Source organism: Columba livia, chromosome 6, assembly GCF_036013475.1.
Source record: "Columba livia isolate bColLiv1 breed racing homer chromosome 6, bColLiv1.pat.W.v2, whole genome shotgun sequence".
NCBI lineage: Eukaryota > Metazoa > Chordata > Aves > Columbiformes > Columbidae > Columba > Columba livia.
Genome location: NC_088607.1, coordinates 35,277,712 through 35,304,305, shown reverse-complemented (window position 1 = coordinate 35,304,305; position 26,594 = coordinate 35,277,712). Strand labels below are relative to the sequence as shown.

General features: G+C 50.2%; 1 protein-coding gene across 1 annotated transcript in view; it reads left to right on the top strand.

The window, feature by feature from the left end:
- The window catches only part of CDH23 (cadherin related 23), a 201,370-nt gene that overhangs the window by 82,889 nt on the left and 91,887 nt on the right, over positions 1-26,594 (top strand). The window contains exons 7-9 of the mRNA XM_065067987.1: positions 6,195-6,389; positions 9,845-9,973; positions 17,315-17,393. Of these exons, the coding sequence (XP_064924059.1) occupies positions 6,195-6,389; positions 9,845-9,973; positions 17,315-17,393 (403 nt within the window). The remainder of the gene's footprint in view (positions 1-6,194; positions 6,390-9,844; positions 9,974-17,314; positions 17,394-26,594) is intronic.

Below are 26,594 nucleotides of genomic sequence, written 5' to 3'. Positions count from 1 at the left end.
CTTAAATCTGTGCCAGGCAGCCCGGGGACAAGAGATCCAGGATTTCAGCCTTGGATTCGGTGTCAGCTCTGTTATGCAGCACCTCTGAGGTTCTTTGCCTTGGGTGAGAGGCATGAAGCCCCCCTTCCTGCCTTTGACTCGAGCAGAGTCTGAGCCGGCTTTTAGCAGAGTGCAAAGCTGCTTTTATCTGCCCCGCTGTGTGGTGCGAGAGGCAGGGAGAGGGAAAAGAGCCGCCAGGAACAGCAATGGGGAATTAGTGAAGAGTAATAGGTTGACCTGAGATACAACAGGAGCATGAAGCAGCGAAGCATCTCCTGATGGGAGCGGTCAGCTCCTGCCTTGATGCTGGGGCGGGGGGGTGGCAAAAACCAGGACCTGAAATAGAGCTGGCAAGATGGTTTGGAGGCTGCTGTGAAGATCACAACGTGGGCAGCTTGGTTTGCCGCCTGCTGTTCAAGCCCTCCCGTCCATTGCCGTGTGCCCCCCGGTCTGTCTGCGTCGCCTCCTCTCATCTCATCGACCTTCAGACAGCTGTTCGGCCAGATTGCCTGCCGTTTTTCCACATTATTTGCATTGGTACAGCGCGCATCCGCATCCTAATCGCCTCTCCCGGCTTCTGCTGGGGTGCTGCTGGGTGACTTTGCCCTGGGAGGTCAGACGGAGGTTCTCTGCATGGAGATGGAGAGCGGGCTTGGAAGGACCATCCCAAATAAACCCAAATTAACGTTTCTAGCACCCAGCCGAAGCTCATCTGTACCCTGGAAAGGCAGATGCATTTAAGGAAAGGGACTATCTGAGAAACTAACTCCCAGAGCCGCTCCATCTTCCACCCTTAATTCTCTCCAGCTCTGACCCTGCTGTGAAAGAGTCAAAACCGCTCAGCCCTTTGCCCACGGGGCAGCCGGTGTCAGCCCGGTTGGACGAAACTGATGGATCCAGGCACGTTGAAGGTGTTGGTGGCCCGTGGCCCGTGAAATGGGTTTGCTATGGTGGAAAGCTTTCCCAGACGCCGTGCAAATCTGCTCGGTTAGCAGGGCGAGCAGCTGTCTGGCAGCCCGAGGGGTTTATACGCTCGGGGAGCAAGCACTGTGGGCCCGGTGGAATGGGTCTTCTGCAAACTGCCTTTTCTTTTTAGCCTCGTGTGAAAGAAGAGCTTGTTCACGTAGCTTTATGTATGCCTTAACAATTGTCCCCACTGAAGATTGCCTAGATTGGGCAGCTTTTTCCTGGGGAGCTCCTTGCTCAGCCCATCTCCGGCTCTCACTGTGCTGGTGCGGTCCTGCCGCGGCTCCGGTCCCCAGTGCTTCTCCAGCACCAACCTGACCCCGGCAGCGCTGGCCCTGCAGCCCTCGGGGAACGTCAGGTGGCAGATGAGACGGAGGAGATTGTGCTTTGATGTTTTTAGGGAGTTGTGCCCAGCACCCCCTGTGTTCGCTGTGTAATGTGCCTGGCAGGACACGTCGTGCCTCCGGAGGCTGCATCTCCTCTAGGTCATCATCTGCCGTGTGTTACTGCCCTGCATCAGAGCAGCATCCATCAGAAAATGTTTTACTCATGCGTTTTACAGCAGGATTCATAACAAGGTACTGAAGAACATAAGCATGGTGTCAATATTTTTAAAAGGCCCTTTTCTGATAACCTGTTCTTCAGCGCTAGCTGCTCTTTTGCAGAGAACGTTGTATAAGGCTTTGGTGTCCCAGCTGTCACGGTGCCAGGGGTGACACAGCGCACGCCTGCTGGCACTCGTACTGAACCATTGCACGGGAGGTGACAGCCCAGGCCAGGAGAGGGATGTGCTATGGTGGGACACGCTTGGTCCATACCCAGGAGAGCTTTTGGATGGAAACAAAACTCCTTTCTGGTCACTCAAAGATGTATGTTGCTTTTTGTATTGGTGTAAGAGAGGTGAGTTCTTGGTTTTCCCTTTGCCACCTCCTTGTGCAGCATTGTTCTTTTGTGTTTGGACAGGGATTTTAGGGTTGTTTCTTCCTTATTTTAATCCAAGTCAGTCCTTGCTGTTGGGGGTACACTAGGGCAGTCTCCTCTTGTACCTTGCCGCTCTTGGTTTGGTCTTTCTGGTTCTTTGGGTAGCTTAACTCCTGGAGCTGTTTGGGGGGTACCTGGGTGCTGAGGTGTCGGACGAAGGACGGGGTGCTGAGCTGATGGATGAAGCTTGGGGTGCTGGAGGCAGGTTGGGAATGGGTCCTGCTCCCGCTTGTCCTCCTCCTCCTCCGCGGGAGGCATCTGTCTGCATGTTTATTTTTGTCTCACATCTGCTGGCGTCGTAACAAAGATTTAATGATATGACACAGTTTTGTCACAAGTTCTTTTTTCTGTAGCGAGTAAAGCTTCATTACTGGCTGCTGAGGAGAGTCAAAAGCTTTCAAAACGACAAAATTTGGTAACTCGTGTGGAAAACTCACCTGTTTGCCACAAGCACCTGTAGGCTGGGATCTGACTGCATAGAGTTTGATATTTTTGCCTGTCAGTGACCTAAGCACAACCACAATTAATCTTTGCTAAGGAAGAACAGCTGAGAGACATGCAGAGGAGCCCTATAAATGGGTCAAAAGCTGAAAACGCAGAAGTGTGGTGTGTCTTGTGCAGGGCTTACCAGTGGCATCTCCCTGGGACGTGCCCTCTGCCTGGTATTTACCATCAAACACAAACCCGGGCCAGCTCCGCTTGCACAAGTGTTTTGCTCCATTGTTTAGATGATGGGCCGCGGCTTTTGAGCAATAAAAGATGTCAGCCTCCTGCTGTGGAATATCCTGAGCCTCTTTGACCCAAAAAAATCAACCAGCAAGAGGATTTTAATGACACACTTATGCTTTTGAATGCAGATGGATTGAAATTCCGAGTCCCGACCGCGCCCTGCCTGGGCACGAACGTTGACAATGCTGCGTCTTGTCTTTTCCCAGAGGACTGTCAATAGGGGATGTCTGCATCCTGCAGCTGGTTTTGCATTGCCAGAGGTGGCGTGGGTTTTTTGGTTTGTTTTCCGTGTTGTGGTGTTTTTTTTGGTGTTTTTCTTTGGCTGGTTCTGTTTTTCTGGTTTGGTTTGGTTTGGTTTTTTACTTGAATTTGAGACGGGGAAAAACGGTGCATTATCCAGCATTATCCTGTAGGCTTGCATCCTTGGACCTGCCTGTTGTTGGAAGTAAGGGCACGTGCTCGGTAGTGAAATTTTCCAGCTGATCTGTTCACTTTGGGCAGTATTAGAGATTTACCCCTCTGTGACCACGCTGTTCTGCTTCAGGCTTCTCCCATTGCATGGGAGCCCTTCTGCTCCCCTCCTAAATTCACCAACTCTGGACTTTGCTCATGCAGCCATCCTTGTCCTTGCAGGTCCCAACTGTCCTGCCCTGGGGTCCCTCCCGGCCCCTCCGATGCTTTGGTGTAGATGCCAGTGACTGTTTCCCAGGGCCAGCCAGATCTCTGTCCAGAGCCAATACCCCACTTGTATGGATTTTGCTATCCTGGCCAACGAAGGGATGTAGTCAGCAAAGCTGTAAAATAAGTATAAAAATAAGGTAATCACCAAGTGGAAGCTCAGGCGTCTGTAGGGGCCGGAGCTGACAGCACCAAAGCTGATGACCCTTCTGTCCCTCCAGGCAGCTTCTCCTTTGGAAGGACAAGGAGATGAAGTCTCTTCAAAGCCTGCTCTTGGGCTATTGTATGCAATACAATGCTGGGGAAATCAAGCTCTCCTCTTTCACAGCTGGCCTTACAGCCTCTTAATCATGAGTGGCCAGAAAGGATTTGCATGTTAAAAGGAGTGGCTAGGGGCACTTAAAAAGAAGAGGAAACATATTCATCAGCTTCATCCTTATGAATATTATTTTTCTTGAGGACAACATACCCTAGGTCTTATTGGTGCAACCCTGCATCTACTCTGTTGCTGCCTCTCTCCTCCTCCCCCTATTAATGGTTAATTTGTAATGCTCTTTGTCCTGACGTTGATACCTCGGTGGCTCTAGGGGAGGAATTGGAGAAGGCAGTTGTTGGAGCCATGGAGCATCCTCCAGCAGTGCCCTGGCAGCAGTACGGGGAGGGCAGTGCGACGCTCCGGGGCTGCTCCTGGCTGCTGATGGCTTGGAGGAGGCGAGAGGCATCAAAAGGGATGGGGAGACGCTCTTGTCATGCCTGAGGAGGTGTCCCGGGAACGCTCAGAAAGTGACCACCCACCAGAACCCCCCGTGAAGGGCTTCTCCACCCCAATACACCTCCAGCTGGCCGAGTCTTGGTTCCCAAGCTCTCCAAGTGCACAAGCCAGGATTAATGTCCTGTGGGTATGGCACAAAGTCAAGTGCTTACCTGGCAGCAGGGTTAAACGTGCCAGAAAATGAGCAGTTGTAAGGCAAAGGGACAAATGGGCTGGGTTTGGATGCTGTGGCCTCTTCATCACTGGGACGCTCTGAGGATGGAAATGATTTAGGTGCAGCGTGGGGGTAGGTTTCTCTTTCGAGGTCGTTTCTAGCTGTATCTTTTATGCTTTTATGATTGCTGGTCACAAAAAAACCACCCTTGAAGGTGCTTTAAAAAATAATCCTCAGGCCATGCCCTGCGAGGCTTTTTTTAGCAGCTTGATTTAGCGAGGGGGGAGGAAGAAAGCAAATGAAAAATCCGGGTGGGAACTGCAACCTCCGCACCTGGGCAGAAGCAATGCTGAAATAAGGGGAGGTTTTTGCTCGGGGCCAGCTGAGGTGTCAGAGTTCTGCAATGTTGTGTGGCTGGATGTGAAGGCAGGTGGGGGTGAGGGTGCAGCAACACTCCATGTGTGCCCAGCGCCACTTTTGGGACCCTGAATGTGAGCTGGAGGATGTGCCCTGGCTCTGTCTGACCGGGCTTGCGGCAAGTTCTGTACTTGCCTTGAAGGCAAGTTTCTGCCGGCCTGAGCCTTTGCTGGAGAAAATTGAGATGCTTTGGTTCTTTGATGGTGCCAGCACTCAGTACTAAACAGGTTAAATCGGATCTCCAAGTGTGGATCCCAAGTCTTCCATGCTTCTCCAGTGGTGGAGGTGATGAGCTGGGACAGCCTTGGGACAGCCCTGGCTGGGCTTCACGACGAGCCGTAGTCCCCAAAACACCCGAAAACGGCCCGGTTTGTCACTCAGCTTTGGCCAAGGGCTTGAAGGAGGAGCCCTATTTTCTAAGTTTTGTGTTTCCTTTCCACCTTCTCAGCGCTTCATACTTCTGCACGAGCTGAGGACGAATAATTTAATACCAACGAGGTTAACAATAAAACGCGGAGGCTCGGGAAGAGGTTTGCAGAAATAATCCGTATTATCCCCGCTGGCCATAACCAGCCGCTGTCACATCTCGCTTCTGACCTTTGCTGTCCCCCTTTCAAGCTTAGCTCTTTGCCAACCCTTAACGTGGCTGTGGACGTGTTAGGAGCATATGGACTCACCCAAGCAGTCAGGATCTGTGCGTACCTGTGGCCTGAGTCCCCAGCAAAGCCTTTTTGCTTGCGGTCCGTGTTTCCGCCTTCCGAGAGACAAGAATACGCGTTTAAGATTTGCATAGGAACATGCAGCTGTTCCACCAAAAATGGCTAATTGTTCTCCCCGCTGTGAAGTTAGACAATAAGAAGTGCCAAACTGCATTTGCCATTGCTGATTTTGTGCACTCAGCTGCATGTTTTATGCATGTAGATTAGTTCCAGATTGATGACGATTCAACTGTTAATGCCTGCGTTAATCGGGCCGGGTTGTAGTTGCTGTGGAAACTATAACTTTGAATTTTACGTAAAGTTCTGTGTTGCATTTAATGCCTTTTTATTTTTTAGGGCCTCTTATATTTAATGCCTGATGGTGAAAACAGAAAGGGAATCAGTGCTGAAAATAAAAGTGTCTTTGAGCAGAAAACAAGTTTCAGCAAAGAGAGTAATTTCTGTGGAAAGTTGTGATGTCTGGGAAAATAAGGGTTTGTGATAGAGTGCCATCTTGACCACAGCTGTATAACTGTTATTATAAGTGTGTAACAACTATTATAGCTACTGCAATACTGTCATAAAGAAAACAGCTGTACGACTTAAAAATGTCCTGAAAATACAGGATTGAAGTTCTTGGGTCTCTAGGTATTCCTTCTAGTGGGCAAAGGAAATCGCTGATGTGTTTATGATGGGAAAACAGGCTGGTACATGGTTTTACTTATATATATATGTATATTTTATTATGATTTCTTTGCAGAACACACCAGTGGGCACTCCAATTTTCATAGTGAACGCCACGGACCCGGACCAGGGGGCAGGAGGCAGCGTCCTTTACTCCTTCCAGCCTCCTTCCAACTTCTTTGCCATCGACAGCGGCCGTGGCATCGTGTCGGTGATACGGGAGCTGGACTATGAAGTGACTCAGGCTTACCAGCTCCAGGTCAACGCCACGGTGAGTCGTCTCCTGCCCACCGCAGGGGAGGAGACGTTTTCCAGAGGTATCGCAATGGGGAAAGGAGCTGCTGCTTATTTGTTGTATTGCCCGGCTCTAGCGTCTTCTTGGGCACATCCAGCATTTTCCACTTAAAAAGGTATTAGATCAACGTGGTGCTTTGGTGGTTTCAAACCATGGAGCAGAGCTGCATCGCTCCAACAGCATCATATGTATGGCAGGGGCTTGTGCATCAAGGCGAGCAGCTCTTTTGGTGAAGAAAGCCAGTGCAGGGCATACGGACCATGAAATCCTCCAGTCTCATTCCTTCTACATCACAGCTTATGGATGGATTCACCTATATTAAAGCCCCTGAGTCTCACTCTGCAAAAGCTGAGTCAGACCTCAAAAGTTAGAATTGTTGTGGACAGAGGAGGAGAAACCAAGGTCCTAATTACAGCTGATGCCATCGTACCTACAGGGGACCCCTGGGAGAGCTGCACCCAGGTGGCCACCATGGCAAATTCATGCCCCACAGGAATGGAAACCTTCTTTCCTGGTGTCAAATCTAGTGAGAGCTCAATAGGGAGCGCAGGGATGAGAAGCAAAGTGCAAGCAGGAGCTCTGGCTGATGGCTCCTTCCCCATCTCAGATGCAACAGAGGAAGGTGAGATTCAGCCTTGCAACACATCTGACCCAACTTTGCATTCGGGAGGAGGGGGATAAAACCCCTCCCTGGCCCCTCCAGGCAGCTGGCTGGAGCTTCTGATGCATGTGATTTAATCAAGATCATTGTCTTGGTGCAGAGACACAAATGTCAGGAGGAGGTGGATGGCTGTGCAGGGTGGCTTTGCTGTCCTCGGCCATGGAGACCGGGCACTCGCAAGCTGCAGGGCCACAGGCAAACTGCTCAGCCTTTCAGCTCATTCCCTTCTATAGCTAAGGCTGTGGAATTTTCCCCAGAAGCTTGTTTTTTCTGAAATATATCTCATTTTATTTGAAATAGTCCAGTCCTAGGAGCCCCTGCACGTTGTTTGGTGCCTTATCAGTCCCTGTCACCCACGCCCTTTCGCAGGATGTGACACTGAACTATCTATTGGGTTACAAAACTTGGGACCAACCACAAGCCCTGATGGAAATGGGCCTTTCTTTGCTGTGTCTGATTCTGGTTCCCTCCGCCTTGGTCCATCCAGCTCCATCCAGCCGCATATCCCAGGTGCAGTTCCCAGCAAAGATAAAACGGGAGCAAATCTGGTACTTGCTGCCTAATCTGTTCCTGGCTCTAGTGGTTTCCAGCTCAGGGAGTTAAAAGACGGAATATCGAAGTGTCCAAATCGGGCTTGATTGCAGCTGTGGGAATATGTCCTCCCCTTGGTCGTGGGGCACAGGTAACGAGAAAGAAGGGCAATGAGGAGCCCTGGGGCAAAGCCTGGGAAGCAGGGTGAGAGCTGCACAGGTGCAGCAGGAGCTGGAAGAGCAAACATCTGTCTGATAAAATGCTGGCATGGTTTGGAGTGGGAACTGGGGTGATCGGGGATTTGGGGTGGCTGCAAGGACTGCAGGAGTTGCCATGGAGCCTTGGTTGGAGGCAGGAGCCATTTCATCCCAGGGATGTAAGCAGCAAGAATGAGACTGGAAAGGGCAGAGATGGTAAGCAAGGAAACTTGAAATGTAGTTGTTTTTTCAGTGCTATCTGTAATAACTTAACCAAAATTTAAGAGATGAAGGAGAAGGAAACAAAAGAAGACGTTATCTGAAGAAACTAAAGACTTCAACCCAATAACACTAACAGCTGAGCATGAGAAATAAGCATTCTTCCCGGCCATAAGCGCTGAGGCCTGCAGGTTAAGAGGATAATGTACAAGCTGTGTTGTTGAATACAGTTTAAATTAACATTAATCTTGTGGCAATCAGTCCTTGCTGCTGTTCAGAGCCATTTTGCAGAAGTGTGCGGTAACCTCTAATGGTCACCTTTCAGCACCGTGCTTGATTAGGGGCTAAGGAGAGATTTATTTCCTTCCCTTCCTGTGTTTTCTGCTTTGCTCCTGCACTTCCAGAAAGGGGCTGTGGGTCACTTCTGAGCATCTATGGGTTAATTCTGGTGTGCTGGCTGCCAGAGAAGGGCCTTGCTCTGGGAAAGTGCTTGTGGCTCTGTCCTGCTGGGCTATAGTGGGATGTAAGGGAGATGCTCCTGCTCAGAACATCGAAGTGTTTAAGGGCCACCACTGCTCGTCTGAAGATTTCTGTGTGCTTGTCTTATGAAGAACGGCTGATGGACCTGACGCTGGTCAGCCTGGAGAACAGGAGGCTGAGGGAACACCTCGTTGCTCTCTACAGCTACCTGTAAGTAGGTTGTCGCATGGAGGGTATTGATCTCTTCTCCCAAGTAACAAGCAATAGGACAAGAAGAAATGGCCTCAAGTTGCACCGGGGAGGTTTAGACTGGATATTGGGAACAATTTCTTCCCAGAAAGGGTTGTCGGGTATTGGAACAGGCAGCCCAGGGCAGTGGTGGAGTCACCACTACTGGAGGTGTTTAAAAGACACATATATGAGGTTCTTAGGGACACAGTTTAGTGACAGTGTTGGGTTAATGGTTTGACTCGATGATCTTGAGGGTGTCTTCCAACCAAAATGATTCTATGGTTGTTGTGAGCTGCTTTGCAGAGCAGGGCTGATGGGTCCACACCTCCCTGCAGATGTGGAGGCAGCTCGATTTGCCTCGAAAGGCAGCTCCTGGTTACCTAGATCCTGCCAGTCCCCATGCAAGGTGCAAGGGGAGAGACTTACGGTTTATCAGAGTCAAAGCCATTAGCCCAGCAGAAAGGAGGTTGCTCCTGTGAGGACGAATCGCTGTGATTCAAGTTTCTACGTTGCCTTATGTGCCAGAGCTGAGGCATCCTGCGTAACCAGGAGCAGCACTTGGTGAACACACCTTTTGCCAAAACTCAGCAGAAAAGAAGTGAGATGCAACTGCGATGCAGCCCACAGGGTTATGGAGCAGTGCAAAGACAAGGGAGCTGGTGGGATTTGTCACGTTCCAGCCGATGAGCCCAAGCTGTACGGAGGCATCGGTGCCGGGGGGTATGAAATGCTCCACTGGGTTAAAACTGCTGGCAGCCACAGCTGGGTCTCACGGTGCGGAGATGCCCTGGGCTCTGTCTGCATTAGGAGGGAATTTATATCTTGAAGTATATGTTGAAGAGCAGTGCTTCTTTTTCACCCAAAACGTGATGAAAATTATATCAATGCTTGCTTTATTTTAAAGGGCTAATGCTGGTATGAAATGCATGTTGTGTGTCAGCTTAGATGGAGGTACAGTGGCCAACAATTCCAGCAGGTAGCTTGAGATGTTCACCTGAACTATTCAGAAATTTCGACCCAACTACAACTGCGAGAAACTTAATACTGTTGACTAGTTCTGGTTTTCTGATAGAAATCCTTTCTCTCTCTCCTAACCCTTCTCTTTTTTTAAGGATCAAGATAAAAACAAGCCTCTGTCCACTCTGGCCAACCTGGCAATCACCATCACGGATGTGCAAGACATGGACCCCATTTTCATCAACCTGCCCTACAGCACAAATATCTACGAGAACTCGCCTCCGGTACGGGCTTCTGCTTCACTGGGACGTGCGTGACCGTGGGGCAGGGGAGGGTTCAGCAGGGTGTGAGACAGAACACACGAGGTATCTCAAAAGAGCTGGGGGACAATCTCCTCTTTGCAGAGATATTGGTCATTCTGTCCATCATGAGTTCGTGTTGCTCTGCCACGGCGTTTGCGGTTTGGGCGCAAAGAGGAGCCCCATTCCCATGCTGAAGCGCAAACACAGGTCTGAGATAAATCATGGGAGTCAAACATCTTCCAAAGAGAGGCAACCCCATTTTCCTTCTGGAACAACATGCTTCAAACCAAGCTCCAAAAAATGTTGCCCTTTTTAAAAAAGGGACCCTAAGCAGGGAGAGTTAGGAAGTCTGAAACCCAAACAAAATATTCCTGAAACATTTTTTCTTAATTTTTAGAAAGGTTTTTTGTTGTTCTGAGCACAGTCACCCCGTCCCCTCCCCTCAGCGTATGTGCGTGCCATTTCTGAAGGAAAAGTTGAAGGAAAAACGTAAATGCTTCTGAAATGAGGCAGTTTTGAAAATGCCAGAATCATCAGCCGTTTCAGCAGTTCGAGCGTTTTCCCCCAGGTTTTGCCAAATTGATCCAATCATTTCAGTTCTTCTGAAACTCGGTTTGTCAGCAAACTCGCTGTTTGTGGAAAATGTCTCTTGGTCTCTCTTCGGGAGCTGCTTCATCTGGTCACAGCAAAGCTGCCCAGAACCTTCAGCCTAAGTACCAGCATCCACCTTCCCAAGGCATCCCATAGTTTTGTCTATAGGGCAAATATTTTTGTATACAGATGGAAAAACCCATGCTGAAATCACGGAATGGTAGGCATCTGTATCACACATGCGTCCCATGACGTCTATGGTACACTGATGGCTCAGTTCATAGGGTAGTAGAGGGAACTCCAGCTTGCTTCAATTGATGCCTCTTTTTATTCACTTTGGAACAAACCGCTGGCTCCGATGGAACGCGAAGTGCCGGATCAGTAGGGCTCAGTCCTGCTGCCACAAGTCAGACAGCACGTCACCTGTCTGCCAGCCCAAAGGTGGCCAAAAAATGGCTTCATTAATTACTTTGGTGAAGTGAAAGTTTCAATGAGTTTCAGTGCTGTCGAGATTAAGGACAGCTTCTGTGGTGGGTTGCGTGAGCTGCAGGGTAGCAAAAGACACACATCGGGGGAACTCGGGGGGAACATTATAGAAGTGGAAGTCCCCTAAGTATCAAAAATTACAGACTGCAGCACCTTTGAAATTTAACGAGGGAAAGTGTAGAGTCCTGCATCTGGGCAGGAACAACCCGAGGTTCCAGTATAGGTTGGGAAATTACATATTAGAGAGCAGTGTAGGGGAAAGGGACCTGGGGGTCCTGGGGACAGCAGGATGACCATGAGCCAGCACTGTGCCCTTGTGGCCAGGAAGGCCAATGGCATCCTGGGGTGGATTACAAGGGGGGTGGTTAGTAGATCAAGAGAGGTCCTCCTTCCCCTCTACTCCGCCCTGGTGAGACCACATCTGGAATACTGTGTCCAGTTCTGTGTCCCTGAGTTCAAGAAGGACAGGGAACTGCTGGAGAGGGTTCAGCACAGCCGCCAAGATGCTGAAGGGAGTGGAGCATCTCCCATGTGAGGAAAGGCTGAGGGAGCTGGCTCTCTAGTTTGGAGGAGACAGAGGGGTGACCTTATTAATGTTGATAAATATATAAAGGGTGAGTGCCATGAGGATGGAGCCAGGCTCTTCTCGGTGTCAAACAATGATAGGACAAGGGGTAATGGGATCAAGCTGGAACACAAGAGGTTCCACTTAAATTTGAGAAAAAACTTCTCAGTGAGGGTGACAGAGCACTGAACAGGCTGCCCAGGGGGGTTGTGGAGTCTCCTTCTCTGCAGACATTCAAAACCCGCCTGGACATGTTCCTGTGCGACCTCACCTGGGTATTCCTGCTCCAGCAGGGGGATTGGACTGGATGATCTTCTGAGGTCCCTTCCAATCCCAAACATACTGTGATACGGTGATACTGTGAGTGAGCTGGTATGCAGAAAAGTGGAATCTCTCTCAAATTAATGATATATATTGAGGCTGGAGCTCAATGTTGTCTTTGTGTTGATACGTCAATCACAGCTGCTCTCTGAACATACACTTTTTGCAGTAGGCAAAGCAGCAAATAATCACTGTGTAACCTGAAATATAGGAAATAGTGAGGGAGGAGTGCTTGCCAAACTGTTATCGGTTTTCTAACAGTCTTAGAGGTTTTAATTTCTCCTGACCCTATGTAACATCTCCAGAAGCACTGAGAATACCCAGGATGGATAGGTGCCACCAGAGGCATGGTGAAGAAGGTGGCTGCTGAAGGCAGGTGGTGCTTTGAGTGGTGTTGCTTTCTGGTTTGGACCATCCTTCATGGCAGAAATTGCTCCTGAAACAAGGCCGTGCTTTGCTACGGCAAGCCTGGGGTTTACCATGGTGCATTTTCTTCTTGCTGTGGGAAGTCTTCTCCTCGACTCTGCCCCACCACCCCAGAGAGCCAGTCGCATGTGCCAAGTGGAAACTCACCCTGCAGAAAGGCTTGGTTACTGAAAAGATAACAGCAAATTTGGGCCAACTTCTGTCCCCAAACAGGCTTCCGGGTCAAGCCAGTGACCTGCAGTGCGTTTGTGGGTGATGTTTGCTCTACCATCTGCCCCAAAATACTCTGGAGACATCTCAGCCCAGCCCCGAATCTACTGAGCAGAGACTTGCTGCTGCTCCACATGCCCGTTCTCTGTCTGTCTTGCCTCTCTCTTTATCTGCGGTGCACAGCATGCCCGTGTTCCTCTATCAATGTATCAGGTGAGAATACCTCATCTAGAGTGTATACATTACCTAATAAAATCCTTCTTATTTGGGATTATTGCATCAAATTTTAATTTCCTCACTCGAGTAACAGCATGTCAGCCAGCCCGTCAGTGAAGAGCCGATAGAAGGTGAAAAGAGTGGATAAACTGCAGCAAATTACCACAAACAGATCTCTATCAGCCCTTTGACTGGAATTGACTGGAATTAAGAAGTGAGAAATAGGATTTTTTTGGCCACGGCAGCTTTCTGGAGCGCTCCCCCCTCCTGCCGCAAAGGCTGCGCTTCGCCTTTCAAGTCCCTAATCCTGTAAGGGAAGAAGCAGGAGAAGCAGCAAAAGGGGTGGTGGGGCACAAGAGGGGAGAGAAGTGCCTTTGTAACTCTTGCCTTTCTCGGGTCGCAATCTGGTAGCGTAATTTAGAAGTGTTTTGGGCACACGCTTACTCGGACAGTGAGAAGAAAGATGTTTCTTATCGAGCAGAGGAAGAGGATGCAGCAGGAATAGACTTTGCTCTCTCTGGGAGTGTCGTATCTTCTTTTTGATTCTGTTTATCATGCCAGCGTGGCTCAGGCACCTCTCCCAGGGCACCCGAGTGCACCCAAACTGTCTGGAGCTGTGGCAAACCTGCCAATGTTGCGTTCATCATCTTTTTGCACGTCCAGCCTCACAGTGGCTGGAGACTGGATGCATCATTGAGGTTCTCCAGGCAAGTCAGAGAGGAGCTGGAGCACAGGAGCCCTTTCCCCTGGCAGAGGTGCTGATGAGCTGATAAGCTTTTGAACCTCAGCTGGCCCATGGTGTCCAGGCAGCATCCTGGCTTCACTTTTGGGGGCCAGAAGAGAAGGAATCCGCTCACTAAGAGACAAACCGAGACCCGTCATGGGGGTGTTTTATCCTGCAGGGAGTCAGGGGAAGGTAAGGGAGAGCACAAACCCCACTGGTGCTTGGTCCCGAGACCAGCAGCTGTATTCCCTTGTGATAATATGGTACAGATACACTTCAAACATCATTAAAACAGATTTAATTCTTCAGCACCATCCCCCTTCTCCTCAAAAACTCCTTGGGTTAAAGAAATAATGTAGAATCAGTGCTATTTTTGCCCTAGAGTCTCAATAGCTCCGAGTTAATTCTTTCTTACAATATTTCCAGCCCATCAGTGTGAACACTTTATTAAAAGCTCAGGGTTTTATTAAAAAAGGATTGATTTGCCCCTGCCCCTCTTAAAAAAACCCTCAGATTTTGTTTGGATAATGTGCCATTCTTTATTTTCTTTGCCTTTCTTTTAAGCACAGGCTTTTCCAGATTATTACTTTTCTAAACCTCCTTCCTCCTTCCCTAGAGGAAGAGAGTTATTCTGTTCTGGTGTTCCAGTCCGTATGCCCCACCCGTGTCCTTTCCGTGCTGTTGTCTGTGGTGGGAGGGCGAGTTGTTACTTGCTTTAAGAAATATCGAGAATATTGAGGAGTTTTTGAGAATGGCAGGTTCACGCCACAAATACATGGGGTGAGCCCTGGGCATAGCTGTTGGTGCTGGGAATCAGCTTGGGGTTTCCATGAGTAAGTGGAAGCCTTGCCAGGTGTGTTTGGCTAGAGATGGTGGGCAGATCCCCTCCAATTTAGGGGTGCAGCTGGCTGCCATGGAATCAGAGCACAGCCTGTCCTGCCCTTGCTGTGCCAAAACCTAGATAGTGACAGGAATAGTGTTGTGGTGTGGTAGGATTTTGGAAGAGAAATTGGAAATTGTTGAGATGTGGTTGGCGAGAGGTCAGTTTTTGTCATGGCTGTGACCAAGGGTTTGGTTTGGGGTATTCTCCCGTTTCTAGTCTCTCTGGTTATCTCTACTGGTATGGGGGAGAAGATGCTTTCATGATCATCACAGGTACTACTGGATGAGGGCAGCCTATGTGTAGTGTCACATTTTGCATCACGTCATCTCCCACCTCACTTAGACACATACTGAGTGATTGTGCTCCATCTGCATGAGTTGGTACCACTCGCTACAAAACCAGAAGATGCCATCAGCGACACGGATAAACAATATCCTTGTCCTGCGCACTTGTTCACCCTCTTCCCCAGAAGAATCGAGGTTGGTCCTAAACATCGTGTGGGTGCGCAGGGACGGATCATCCATCCCTGGGAGCTAGAATGTGACAGTCTTGTGGATATCAAAGCCTCTTGCAAAGGAGCTGGCAGGACAGATGAAAGCCAGGTGGGCTGTGAAGAGGTGGCCAGGTCCCTGCCATGCTGTGGTTCCAGGAGAGGGCATCGAAGAACCATAGGGAGCTCAGCATCACTCTGGCACTTGTTTCTTGGTCACTGGTGACACGTGGCTCATCCCTAGGATGGGCTGCTGAAGGGGCTTGTGGAGCAGGAGGACACACACAGGGCTGCAAGAACAGGAGGAGACCCGATCTCAGAAAACTGTGGGGTAGAAACCATCCTCACTAGCTTGCCAAGGACCAGGCGAACCTTCCTAGCAGTGCTGCTTCTTGGGATGGGATATCTGGATGATTTCTTTACTTTGGATGTCTCCATAGCACGTGCTGCTGATGTATCCAAATGAGATTCCCCCTCCTCCCCTCCCAAACTTTCCTGACTGCAACATCTGTGCTCGTCCTGTTATCTCTCTCCACAGCCCTTCCCCTTGGCTCCTTCGGGAGGGACCTTTCCCACAGATAAAGCAGCCGCAGTGTCGTCGGGCCCATCGCTATTCCTGGGCCGTCGCGGGGGCCCTGCCTTCTCCCACGGCTGCCTTCCCTTTGCGCCGCACGGCAGGTGACACTTGTCATTCCGCAGTGCTCCCTCGCTTGTGACAGGCGACGAGCGAGCTGTCGGACGGACCAAATGCCTTCACCCACCGCTCCTGCGACGCAGCAGCTCCCGCTTTGCTGGGGAGCGGAACAGGACTTGTGCTTGCCCCATGGGGACAGCAATTAAAGCAGAATACTCTACAGGAGAGCAACTCAATCGCGTGCCTCTCCTTTTTTCTTTCCTGTCTGCTTTGCCTTGCTCTCCTTTCCACATCCCTTGCTCTGCTCTCCTGCTTTTCTTGTGCATTTTAGCTATCCTTGCTCCTGTGGAAAGGACAGTTATTGTCAGTGATTTAGGGGCTCTCTGGCAGTGGCTGAGCCTCACCAGCCGAGTGCTGCTCAAAGGCCAGTGACCTGGGATTTATGGCTAATGTTCTCAGTTAATAACGTGGATTTACTTAAGGAGTCTATTGAAATGCCCTCAGAGATCAAGGAAGGGGCAGCCTGCCTGGCCCCGGGAGCATTCTTTATGGCTGGCAGTAGCAAAGCATCTCCATCCAAGCCCACATGGTGGGGAGAATCAGGGAGGCAGCAAGTTCCCCTTTTGCACTGGTGAGGTTTCTGCAGCAGCTCTTCCCTTTGGCCTTCAGCTGATGGATTGCAGGGCAAATGCAACGCTGCCGCCCCACCACGCTCCCTCGTTAGATATGCAAACGCCTCTGTTGACATTTCCTTTGAGGGCAAAAAAAAAAACCCAACATTAAAATAGCTTCTTTTCCCACTGTTAATAAACCAAGGAAAACAGGAACAGCTGAGTTGTAAATCTTTTCACACTACATTAATTACGTGCACGTGCCTGTGTTTGTATTCACATGGGCTCACTGCAGTGCGGTGGGGGACTTGCAGCTTATGGACTTGACATGAGGGCACGATGTTTTGATTTAAAGACCTAAACAAGAATTTGGGCTCACTCTTATGTACTCCATTGGTTTTGGGGCACTCTGGCCCATGTGGCCCTTTCTGCTGGTTAGTAAGAAACAGGTTTGTCCTTCAGGATGAGGAGGGTGAGGTGGCCGCTGCAGAAGCTGCTGCCTGTGGGCAATCCCCTGTTCTCAGCATCTGTCCAACCTCCTCCTTCTTAAAGGTTTCAATTAAAATCTCCGCAGCTCCCTCAGTTATGCAGCTGGATGCCAATAGCCAGCGCAAGCATCCCTCGTCGCCTGGGGTGCCTTGTTTGGAGAATGCAGGGGGAGAAGAGGACCACTTGAAATTGGGAAGGCGATGGGAGATAAAACTGATGTAGTGGCCAGTGATGAAACTCGTGGCGAGAGGGAATTGCTGCCTTTGGTTCTGGAGGCGCTGCAGAGTGAAAATCTCTGTGCTGGAGGAGCGTGTGCTTTTGCCGTCAGCCAGAGCCTCTCTCCAGTCCCTACAGACGCTTGTCACGGTACAAACCTCCTGCAAGGTCAAGCTCAGCCTGCTCAGTGGTCTGGTTAGAGGAGATACTGTCCTGCCCTTAGCATCACCAGCGGCATCCTGGGGTGGTTTAGCAGGGCTTCACAGCTTGCACAAGAGTGATGAACTTGAACTGCCCTGAGGAGCAGAGGTGGGATGTTTCCATGACACACCTTGTCCTCGGACAGGTTTTCCTCACGCATGGCCTGTGATAAGAGGTGCGACACCTTGGCGGGGCACCCTGGTGGCCCCAACAGTGCTGGGCTGGGGTGGCTGTAAGCTGTGTCTTCTCTCTCTCCACAGGGCACCACCGTGCGGATGATCACAGCAATCGACCAGGACAAGGGCCGTCCCCGGGGCATTGGCTACACCATTGTTTCCGGTAAGTGATGGGGGACACGGTGGGGACCCCAGCAGGGCCACAGGAGCTTTAGCCCTGCAATAAGCCTTTGTGCATCCCGTGCCTGGCAAATTCTCTTTGGCTGGGTTTCTCCTTGACTGTGCTGCTGTTGGAGTGTATCATTCCTGGCGTCTCCCTTTCCGTGAGCAACAGGCATTATTGCTAACAAATCCGACAATATCTCCTAGCGAAACCTTTCAGTCCTAATGATGAGCCAGGTGCGTTCTGCACACAAACAGCTCCGCTTCACGCAGCGTCACGGGGCAGACCTGCAAAGAGCTGGGCGTAAAGCTCTTGTTGGCGGTGCGGTGGGTATTGTTTGGGGAGAGAATGGCACTGATTGCAGGTTGAACAGCTCCCGGCGGTTTCCGTGGCATTTCCCAAATCCTCTGTGCTGGGCTGTGGTCTCCTGAAGTATTGCCAGGACTTTGCAGGCAGGGACCAGTCCCATGAGGATGTGGAGCTAGAGAATGAAGCTTGATTAGAGCGGTAGAGTTTCTGACATCGACGTGGTTTAATTCTGCCTTCTCAGAGCTGCTCTGAAGCCCAGGAGCCCTTCTCTGTGTGCGTGGGCAGGTTGCTGAAGCTGTTATAGCAAATCACACATGGGTCCTTGTCGGGCAATGCTTGACCCCCTTGGGACCATAGCTCAGGGACTTCCCTTTGGGGGCGGGTTTTCCAGGTTGGTTTGACTGTCTCTGAGGAAAAAAATATGGCTTTTTAAGGTGATAAGGGAATTAAATTTCAAACAAATATGTGTCTGTGGCACCTGGTGCTGAACCCTAATCACTGTGTGATTGATTTTGGGGACACTCTCCCTGCAGCCCCGCAAGCCTTAAACCTCTTGTCAACCTTTCCTGATAGCAGAAGACCCAGGGGCAGGGCAGGCTGGGCAGGTACTTCTAGCTAAAACATGCCTGTGCTTTGGAAAAGCTAATTCTGGGGTCTGGAGCCATCTCATTTAAGATACACAGAGGTCAGTGAGCCTCTGACAAGTCTGAATTTGATGGCTGTTGGACTGTGCTCAGGTGCTGCTGTTGTTGGTCTGTAACCTGGGGACGGACAGACTAGTTGGGTTAGCCCAGGAGTGAGGGGCGAGTCTAGTGGGTCTGGTTTGTAGCCCTGTTTCTGGCATTGCATTTGGGGAGGATCTTCACCTCCTCTCCTGCTGTTCCACATGCTCGGGTGCTGCCTGGCAGCTCCTTCATCTACACGTGCAGAAATAATCTCGCAGCTTCTCTTCCTCAAAGTCCAGCTGTACCAAACACTCTTTTCATCAACTTCTAAGGTCAAGGTGATTTCACCCTGACTTTCAAGTCCATTCATCCCGACTGCAAGTATCCAGGTCAGTCTGCCTTTGAAGATGCAAGGATTATTTATTCCTCTAATTCCCTCTGCAATTTATTCTGATATTCCCCTGGCAGGAGTTAAATGAGAGATCCCCCAAACTGCACGTGTCAACTGGTCACAGTGCAGCAGGGACTTTCTTTTGACTGATGTGGGCCCTTTGTCACTGGACACTGGCCTGAAACCTTGACACAGTTTTGCAGCTGCCACTGAGCTATGGTGAGGATGCAAAAGCCTTCAGCTTACCGAAACCTCACCCAGCTCAGAGCCTGACGATGGTCAGCAGCTTGGAGATCACCTTTGTGCTGTTGGAGTGTATCATTCCTGGCGTCTCCCTTTCCGTGAGCAACAGGCATTATTGCTAACAAATCCGACAATATCTCCTAGCGAAACCTTTCAGTCCTAATGATGAGCCGGGTGCGTTCTGCACACAAACAGCTCCGCTTCACGCAGCGTCACGGGGCAGACCTGCAAAGAGCCCAGAGCTCCTTTGAGCATCTGCTGGTGGCCATGGGCCCTTTTTCTGACCCAGGATGGGTTGCGCTGCGGTTATCTGATTTTCTTTTGTCAGCGCCAGTGCAATACAAACAGGTCTGGGTTTCCAAGAGCCTTTATTTGATGGCTTAAACCTACAGAATCAAGCATGTAATCTATAGAGGGTTAATTTGCTAAACGCACCCATCTTCTCATGGTCACGTCAGGCTTTCTGCTCATCGGGCGGTCACAGCTGCTCTACCAAATCCAGAAAACAAAATATGAATCTTGATTTTTTACCTGGAGCTTTCCCACGCGGTCTTATTTTTATATTTCTCTTTGGTTCCCGTGCAAAATAGCCCCTTTGTGAGTGTCCTCTGTTGGTGCTGGGGCAGCCGTCACCGCGGCCGCTGGCAGGGAGCCCGGCGTGCCGCGGGAGCCCCGTGACAGTGGGTGCGGAGTGCCGGGCAGGCAGATCGCTGCAAGCATCCCGGCGTCTGCTCGTGTGTGCCAGGAGCTTAATCCCCGCTCCCGGTCCCGCCTGGCGGGGGGCAGCTCTCTCATCAGAGAATCAGGCAGAACACATCAAAGAGCGATTAAACTGCTTCACGTTGTTTTATTTTTGCCCACATGTTTTTGTAGCCGGCCAGGAGCTGTTCTCCTGGTGGCACTGGTGTGGTGCGGAGCGGTGGTGCTTGGAAGGGTCAGCCCATGGATGGACAGAGGGGTGACTGCAGACACCTGCTGTCACCTCCTCCTCATTCCCACCCTGCCTTTGGCTCCAGGTACAGGTTTCCAAAGCCCCTGAAGCGGAGTGTCAGGATGAATTGAGCTGCTTGCCAGAGGCAGAGTTTGCCTTTGGCTTGGTTGTGGTCAAGATGTATGGCTAAGGGTCAATTTTAAAGAAAACGTGCTTATGAGGCAAACAGCTTCTTTTTCTGAAGCCAGCAGGGGTGAGCGTGCCTCCTCCATTCTGGTGAAGGCACTCTCACACTTGCAATAATTTGATTTCTGCTTTTTAAAGATGTTGCCTTTACATGCCTGAGATTCCAGACATGGGAAGCAGCTGCTAGCATGCCTCCAAAATCCTGCTCACCCAAGGCAAGCGGGTTTTTGGGGGAGGCAGGTAAAGCCTAATTAACTTGTCATTATCCTCAATCACTATGGTAAAGGTCAGCGAGCAGATTTCGTGCGTGAGCTGGTAAATTTTTATGGCAATTTTGCAAAAAAGCAGTCTAAAATATGGGAATGGGGAAGCAAATTAAATTAGAAACCAACTGTAAGTAAAAGTGAAAATGGCTGGTGGAGGTGGTAATTATACCTGGCTTATCAGCTCACTAACACAGGGGGTCGTGGCGGTGATTCTGCTCCCGTTTCATGGCAGGGGATGGGTGATGTCTCTCCCCGAATTTCAGGCACAGGGCTCACACGTGGCTGGTCTGATTTTACCAGCTGGGGTTGAATATGCAGCAGTGAGAGAGCTGAAAAGCAACCTGAGGCATTTATCATTCCTTTGGTATTAATATCTAAAGCACTGTTATGATTTGGAGGCGGGGTATAACAATTAATTTGGAACTGCCCGTGTCCTGTTCTGCTTCATCCCTGGGGTAGCTGTGCCTCGGGATACACCGCTGCAGCTCTTATTTATACGGCTATCTCCAGCACAAGGTCTTCCCCTGACAGGAAAACAATAAAACTAAAAGATTAACCATAACCCCATAAAATAAGACTTAAGATCTAACTTCATGGTGCCAGCTTACAAAGCTGTTAAGCCTGAAATGACGAAGGAGCACTGGTTGGGCTGTGTCACGGCTCTGGGTAGGTGTTGTGTCGGGGCAGACCAGCCTGCCTGCTGCCTTCACTGGGAATCATTTCTCCATCTTATAGGGAAAAACCATTCAATTTTATCTCCCCCTTCCTTCCAACTGGAGCGTTTCAACCCAATTAAAACATGAACCTTTTCACCTGGCGCTTTGCAGGAAGTGCGGTCACCGCCCTGCAAAAACCCATTTGAAAAAGGAATCTAATTTGAGACCTCGCAACTCGAGTTCCCTCGTACCAACAGGCTGGTGGGTGTTGGGGCTCCCATGGCTCCAACGCGTGTTTCTGCTGCTTCTCTCAGGAAAACAGGAGATCCAGGCAGCCGGTGGCCGGTGCCCCACGACGTCCCTCCCTCCCTGTTTTCCTGGCTGCTTTGACAGGTTGGAGATGCTCAGCCGCTGAGGTCAGGGCTGTGTTTGAAGGACAGATAATTAATCCAGCAAAGTAATCCACAGTTCCTTTTTCGGCAGATTTATGGAGATAGCCTCTGTACCGGGAACTCTGCCTCATCATCTTTCATTTCCCAGGCAAAGCGAGTGACTTGTTGTATAACACGACCTGTTCTAGATAAGGCTTTTCATTTAGGGGAACTCTCCGGTCTAACAGAGATTGATGTTCCCGGTGGGAATCAGGGCGCTGGCAGCAGAATCGGCCCTGCAGACGGCACTGTGTTCACGTTGGCTGCTGCATGTCTCCTGTGGCGTGGAAAAGCCTTTTGGCTCCTTAAGAAAAAAAGACTTTTATCTTGAATTAAACAGCAATTTAATTAATAGGCAAGAGGGGACTTTGGCCCACAAGCTCATTAGGAAAACGTACTGTACCACCGCAGTCTCGTACTTTGCTCGCTAGCAATAAACTTTGGGTTTAATTTATTTCCAGGACAGTCAGGAGACTTTGTGTCTCCTGACACGAAGATGTGAAGGTGACCTGTGCTGCTTGGGCAGGTATCAAAGGGGTAAACCCAGGGAAAAGGTGCCCAAAACTCAGTCTCTGCCTGCCTGACACGTTTCAGGTGTGGTGATGGATGGGCAATGGCAGATTGCACGAGAGAAATCCATACACCCTTCATCCTTCCCAGGGCTTGGAGCATCCTGCAGGAGCTCAGGGCTTTTGGTGGGGTGAGCTGCTGCTTGGGGCTCCTCACAGACTTGGGCATTTGTACAGAGCTGGTTCTTTCAGGAGACCGATGCAGCTCCTGGCAAAGTGCTCCCTTCCTAAAGCTGGCGCACCCCAAAGGGAGCATGAACTAAAAATCATGGTTTGCACGATGTAATAGAAGCGTGAGTTACAAAAGCAAGAGGGAAGCGTGTCCACAAAGAATTGTTCTTTGTCTTCCTCCTGGTTTTCCTACTAAGGAATAGAATATCACGTATTTATGTATATATACGTACAAATGGGTGTGCTAGTTCTCAGAACATGTTTCATGTGGTCTTAACAGACCTAGAGTACCCTGCTGCCTTCCATGTGAAAGCGCAGCACGAATCCTGGAGGTTCCTTGAGTAGCCCAAGAGGTCTCCCAGCCCTCTGATAACTTCCTTTGTATTTTGACCTGGCTTAATAAAGCAAGCAATGCAAACCGCTTCCCTGAGTCCCTTAAACTGGGCACCGGGGAGGATCCATCAAAATAGGACCTGCTCATTTTAATAGTCCCATCGCAGGTTGGCCTACATTGCGCCGGCTTTTTCCCACCTTTGGCTTGCTTGGTGAGCTACCAGGGTGTTAAAGTCCCCATAAATCACACCTGCTGGGAGGGCCCTCCAGCGTGATTTAAAGGCAGTCATCATAGCAGAACATGTCTGTAGGAGGACACGCTGATGGGCAGAAAAGCGCCTCATGCTGAGTTATTCATCAAAGGCTGTTTTTCCACCCTGGCAATGCGAGAGGATGAGATGGCACAAAGAAGAGATGGTGTCTGCGGCCACAGCCCATCTTTTCTTGGCTTGGTTGCTCCTCATCCTCCTCCCTGCTGCTAATGATGCTTCGTTGTCACGTTGGCATCTTGCTTTGGCTCCCTGGCAATCCAGAAGTCACTGGAAAGAGATATGGCTGGGATAATGGTTCGCGTGGCAGGTGGTTCCCCAGCAAATGGCCTTCGGTAATTAAAACTATACATTCTTGTTTATGTGTAAATATGAAACACAAGCATATTTTTGGTTTAATTTCTGGGACTTCCTGTTTAACTTCCTGGGATTTAATGTGTATTCACAACGTTGGCAGCCACTGGAGAAGGATGAGCCTGTGCTGTCTCTGCTCGTGTTGGGCTAGAGAAAACAACTGCCTCTGGCATGGTGTTAGATGAGAGTTTTTCTGAGAGGTGTTGAGCTTGGAGATGTGAGGGCTTTGTTAAAAGCTGATGCAGGTTTGTTACCAGGCGTATTGTAGCGTACTCTTTGCATGCTCTCCTAGTGGGTCTCCCTATTGCTGTGGGAGAGGCAGGAGAGGATTTGTGGGTCTCTGAACCCAGACCAGGCACGGTTGTCGTTAAAGAAGTGCCAATTCTATGTGTTTGCATTCTTGGGCTGTGTGTCCTGCATCTGCCATTCCAAGGCGGCAACGCCTGGGCCAGCCCATTCTCTGGGGGCACGCATGCAGCCTTCTGCACCGTGTTTATTAGGAGAAAATCCTCTGCGAGCTCAAGTGAGGGCTGAAAGTGTTGCATTTACAGAAAAGAGCTGCAAATAAACATTTACGGTGGCTTTCCCGCATTGCTCTGCTTGGCTCGACTCACTATCCTGCTGCTGGCTGCTCTCCCGTCACAGGTTTTAGGGTTAGATTCATGGAAAGAGGAAAGGTTGGCAGGAAAAAGAAGCCAGGGCAGGCAGTGCTGGTGATTTGCCTTCCCTTTGAGGCACCGAGCCTGGCCTAGACGATGTGGGAGAATAATGGTTGCGGTCCAGGACTCAGCATCCTTTTGTGTGATGGATTGCACTCGGAGCAGGAACCCTTAAACTCTGCGGGCTGTGTTCTCCTCTCGGGTACCCAGCAGCAGCTCCGGGGGCTCTGGGAGCGGGATTGCACCATGGCTGATAAATCTCTCCTTTTATTTTCTCATACTGTACATTCAGTTCTAAAAAAGGGAACTGTGTGAGCATTTAATCCGAACTGCTTTTGTGGCTCTGCAAGATCAAAAATTCTGCCGGTTGTGCTCGAATGGGCAATTAAATCTTTTGGGGAAGATACTAAAAATGCCTGTTTGCAGAGCGAGCGTGTGCGGAGGAGTGCTGGCACGCAGCGCTGTGCTCAAATTGGGTGTCCCAGAGGGAGAGATGCACTTTCTGGGAGGAACCCAAGTGCAGAGCAGGAGGAATGGGCAGTGCTTCCTAGATTTCACACCGAGTGAAGGAATAAAGCTCAGGTTGTCATAATCCCTTTTCCTTTGGAAATAACTTGTTCCCTTTGAATTTAAACGCCGGGTGAGGTATCTGGCCTGGCGCGCTTCCCTGTGTATCGCACGGGAGCAAGAACTGAAGGTGAAGAGCAGCAAGGTGGTCACGGCAGCTGATGGGCTATTTATACGATGATAACTGTGTCCGTTGCTGACTCTATGAACCACATCCAACGGCATCTATTTTGGTGCCGAGGAGCCCTGACAGAGCACATTTTGATTAATAAATTATCCCGCTCAAGGTGTGTGATGGGTTCCCCTTTCACATCTCATGAAAGTCATCCGCTCCGAGTTCAGGGGCTCGGTGAGGATGCGGCTCCTCGATACAAACAGCCCTTCATGTCGTGAGGAGCGGGAAAACTTGCCTGCATGGGGGAATCGGCTTCCCCTGGCTGACAGGCAGAGCTGGGCGATAGCTGCATCTCTCTTTTCTAGGGATTTGAATGATGCTTAAAGGCTAAAGGGATAGGGAGAAAGGAGGAGACACCAACATCTTGTTTTTCCTTTATTTTTTTTCCTCCTGGGTTTGAGCCAGTATTTTAATGGCCTTTTTAAACCGTGAGAGCGTTGGCTGAGGGCAATTAAACATTATGGCCCTCATCTATAACACACCTCATTCTCGCAGTGTTTCTCCAAAGTGATGCCTGTGCCACCATCCGTTCCTCAATGAGCCTGGAAAAACACTCCGAATGGGCTGCTGTGATCCATCCCGCTGCTCCCAGTCCAGCTCCACGTTGGTCTCTACCTCTCTGGTCCCCTGCCCGGCTGTGGTGGATGCAGGAGCTGCTTTTACCCACACCCAGATGGAGGGCTGGGAAAGTTTTCCTCCTTCTCCTTCTCCTTCTCCTTCTCCTTCTCCTTCTCCTTCTCCTTCTCCTTCTCCTTCTCCTTCTCCTTCTCCTTCTCCTTCTCCTTCTCCTTCTCCTTCTCCTTCTCCTTCTCCTTCTCCTTCTTTCTCCTTTTCCTTCTCGCTCTGGGTGATGGAACCAGGTTGCCTGGTTCTGTGTGGACGTGCCACCAGACACATGAGTGTCTGTTCAACAGCAACCAGAGCATGGTCTTGGGCTCCCTTCTCAAACCAGAGGCATGGAAATGAAGTCCCCATTTAGAAATGTTTTGGTGGTTCAGACCAGCTTCAGGTCAGGCAGTAGATGGCTCAAGCCAGGACGCATCCAGCAGCTGGTAACTCCTGAGCCAGGTGAGCCATCATTTTGTCACCTGCTTGGTGTGGAGCGGAAGGTCCGGTGTGCCATGGTGTGAACACTTCTCACAGGAAAGCAGGCAAGAGGACACCTTCTTGAAGGTCACTTGGCTTCCCTGTCAAGCGCGGCCATGATAGTTCCTGTCTGTGTCATTAAAATAGTTTGCAGAGTGCAAACTTGGACGTGGAAAGGTCTGAGCTATTCTGTATCCTCCCAGGAACGGGATTATCTGTGGATCTTGACTGGATTTGGAATCCTTGCAGAAGGTCTCCATCCGCTCTGTGTTCTCCATCTCACGGCTGTGCACTGAAGCATCGCTTCAAAAGCGGCAATGAGCAAACGGCAGTGTGCTCCACTGACGTGCTGCGCTCACCCCAGGCTCAGCTTCCTCCTGGGCTGGGAGCTGATGGAGAGGACAGGAGATCCAGACAGGGAGGAGAAATTGCCCAGAGGTGAGGAGAGTGACAGACTGGTGGGGGAGGGAAAGACAAAATTGGCTATTTTTCCCCCATCTCTTTCTTTTTTTCCCTCGCTCTGAGGAAATGCGAAGATGATTAGAGAGATTTTCTGCAAAGAAAGCATCTCGGGGGAGCACACATTGGTGGGCAGAGCGAGTGCTTCAGCCGGGATCGCTGGGCAGAGGAATAATGAAGCGGTGCTTGGAGAAGCATTGTCAAGGAAATTGCGAAAGGCCTCGGAGGGACAAGTTTGGAGACACGTCTTCCCTTTGGAGGCTGATTTGCAAAGCTGGCAACTCTGTGCTTGCAGATAGGTGCCTGCGAGGGCATCAGATGCGTAGCTGCTGTCTGAGCGCTGCTGGGGAGGCTGGGCTAGAGAACAGCCTCTGATGTGCAGCCTAACAGGGTGTATCGGTCCCTCACTTATTCGTCCATCCTTTAACAACTGAATATGAAACACGTAACTGTTTTTAGGACAGGGAGCTCAGTGCTGTGT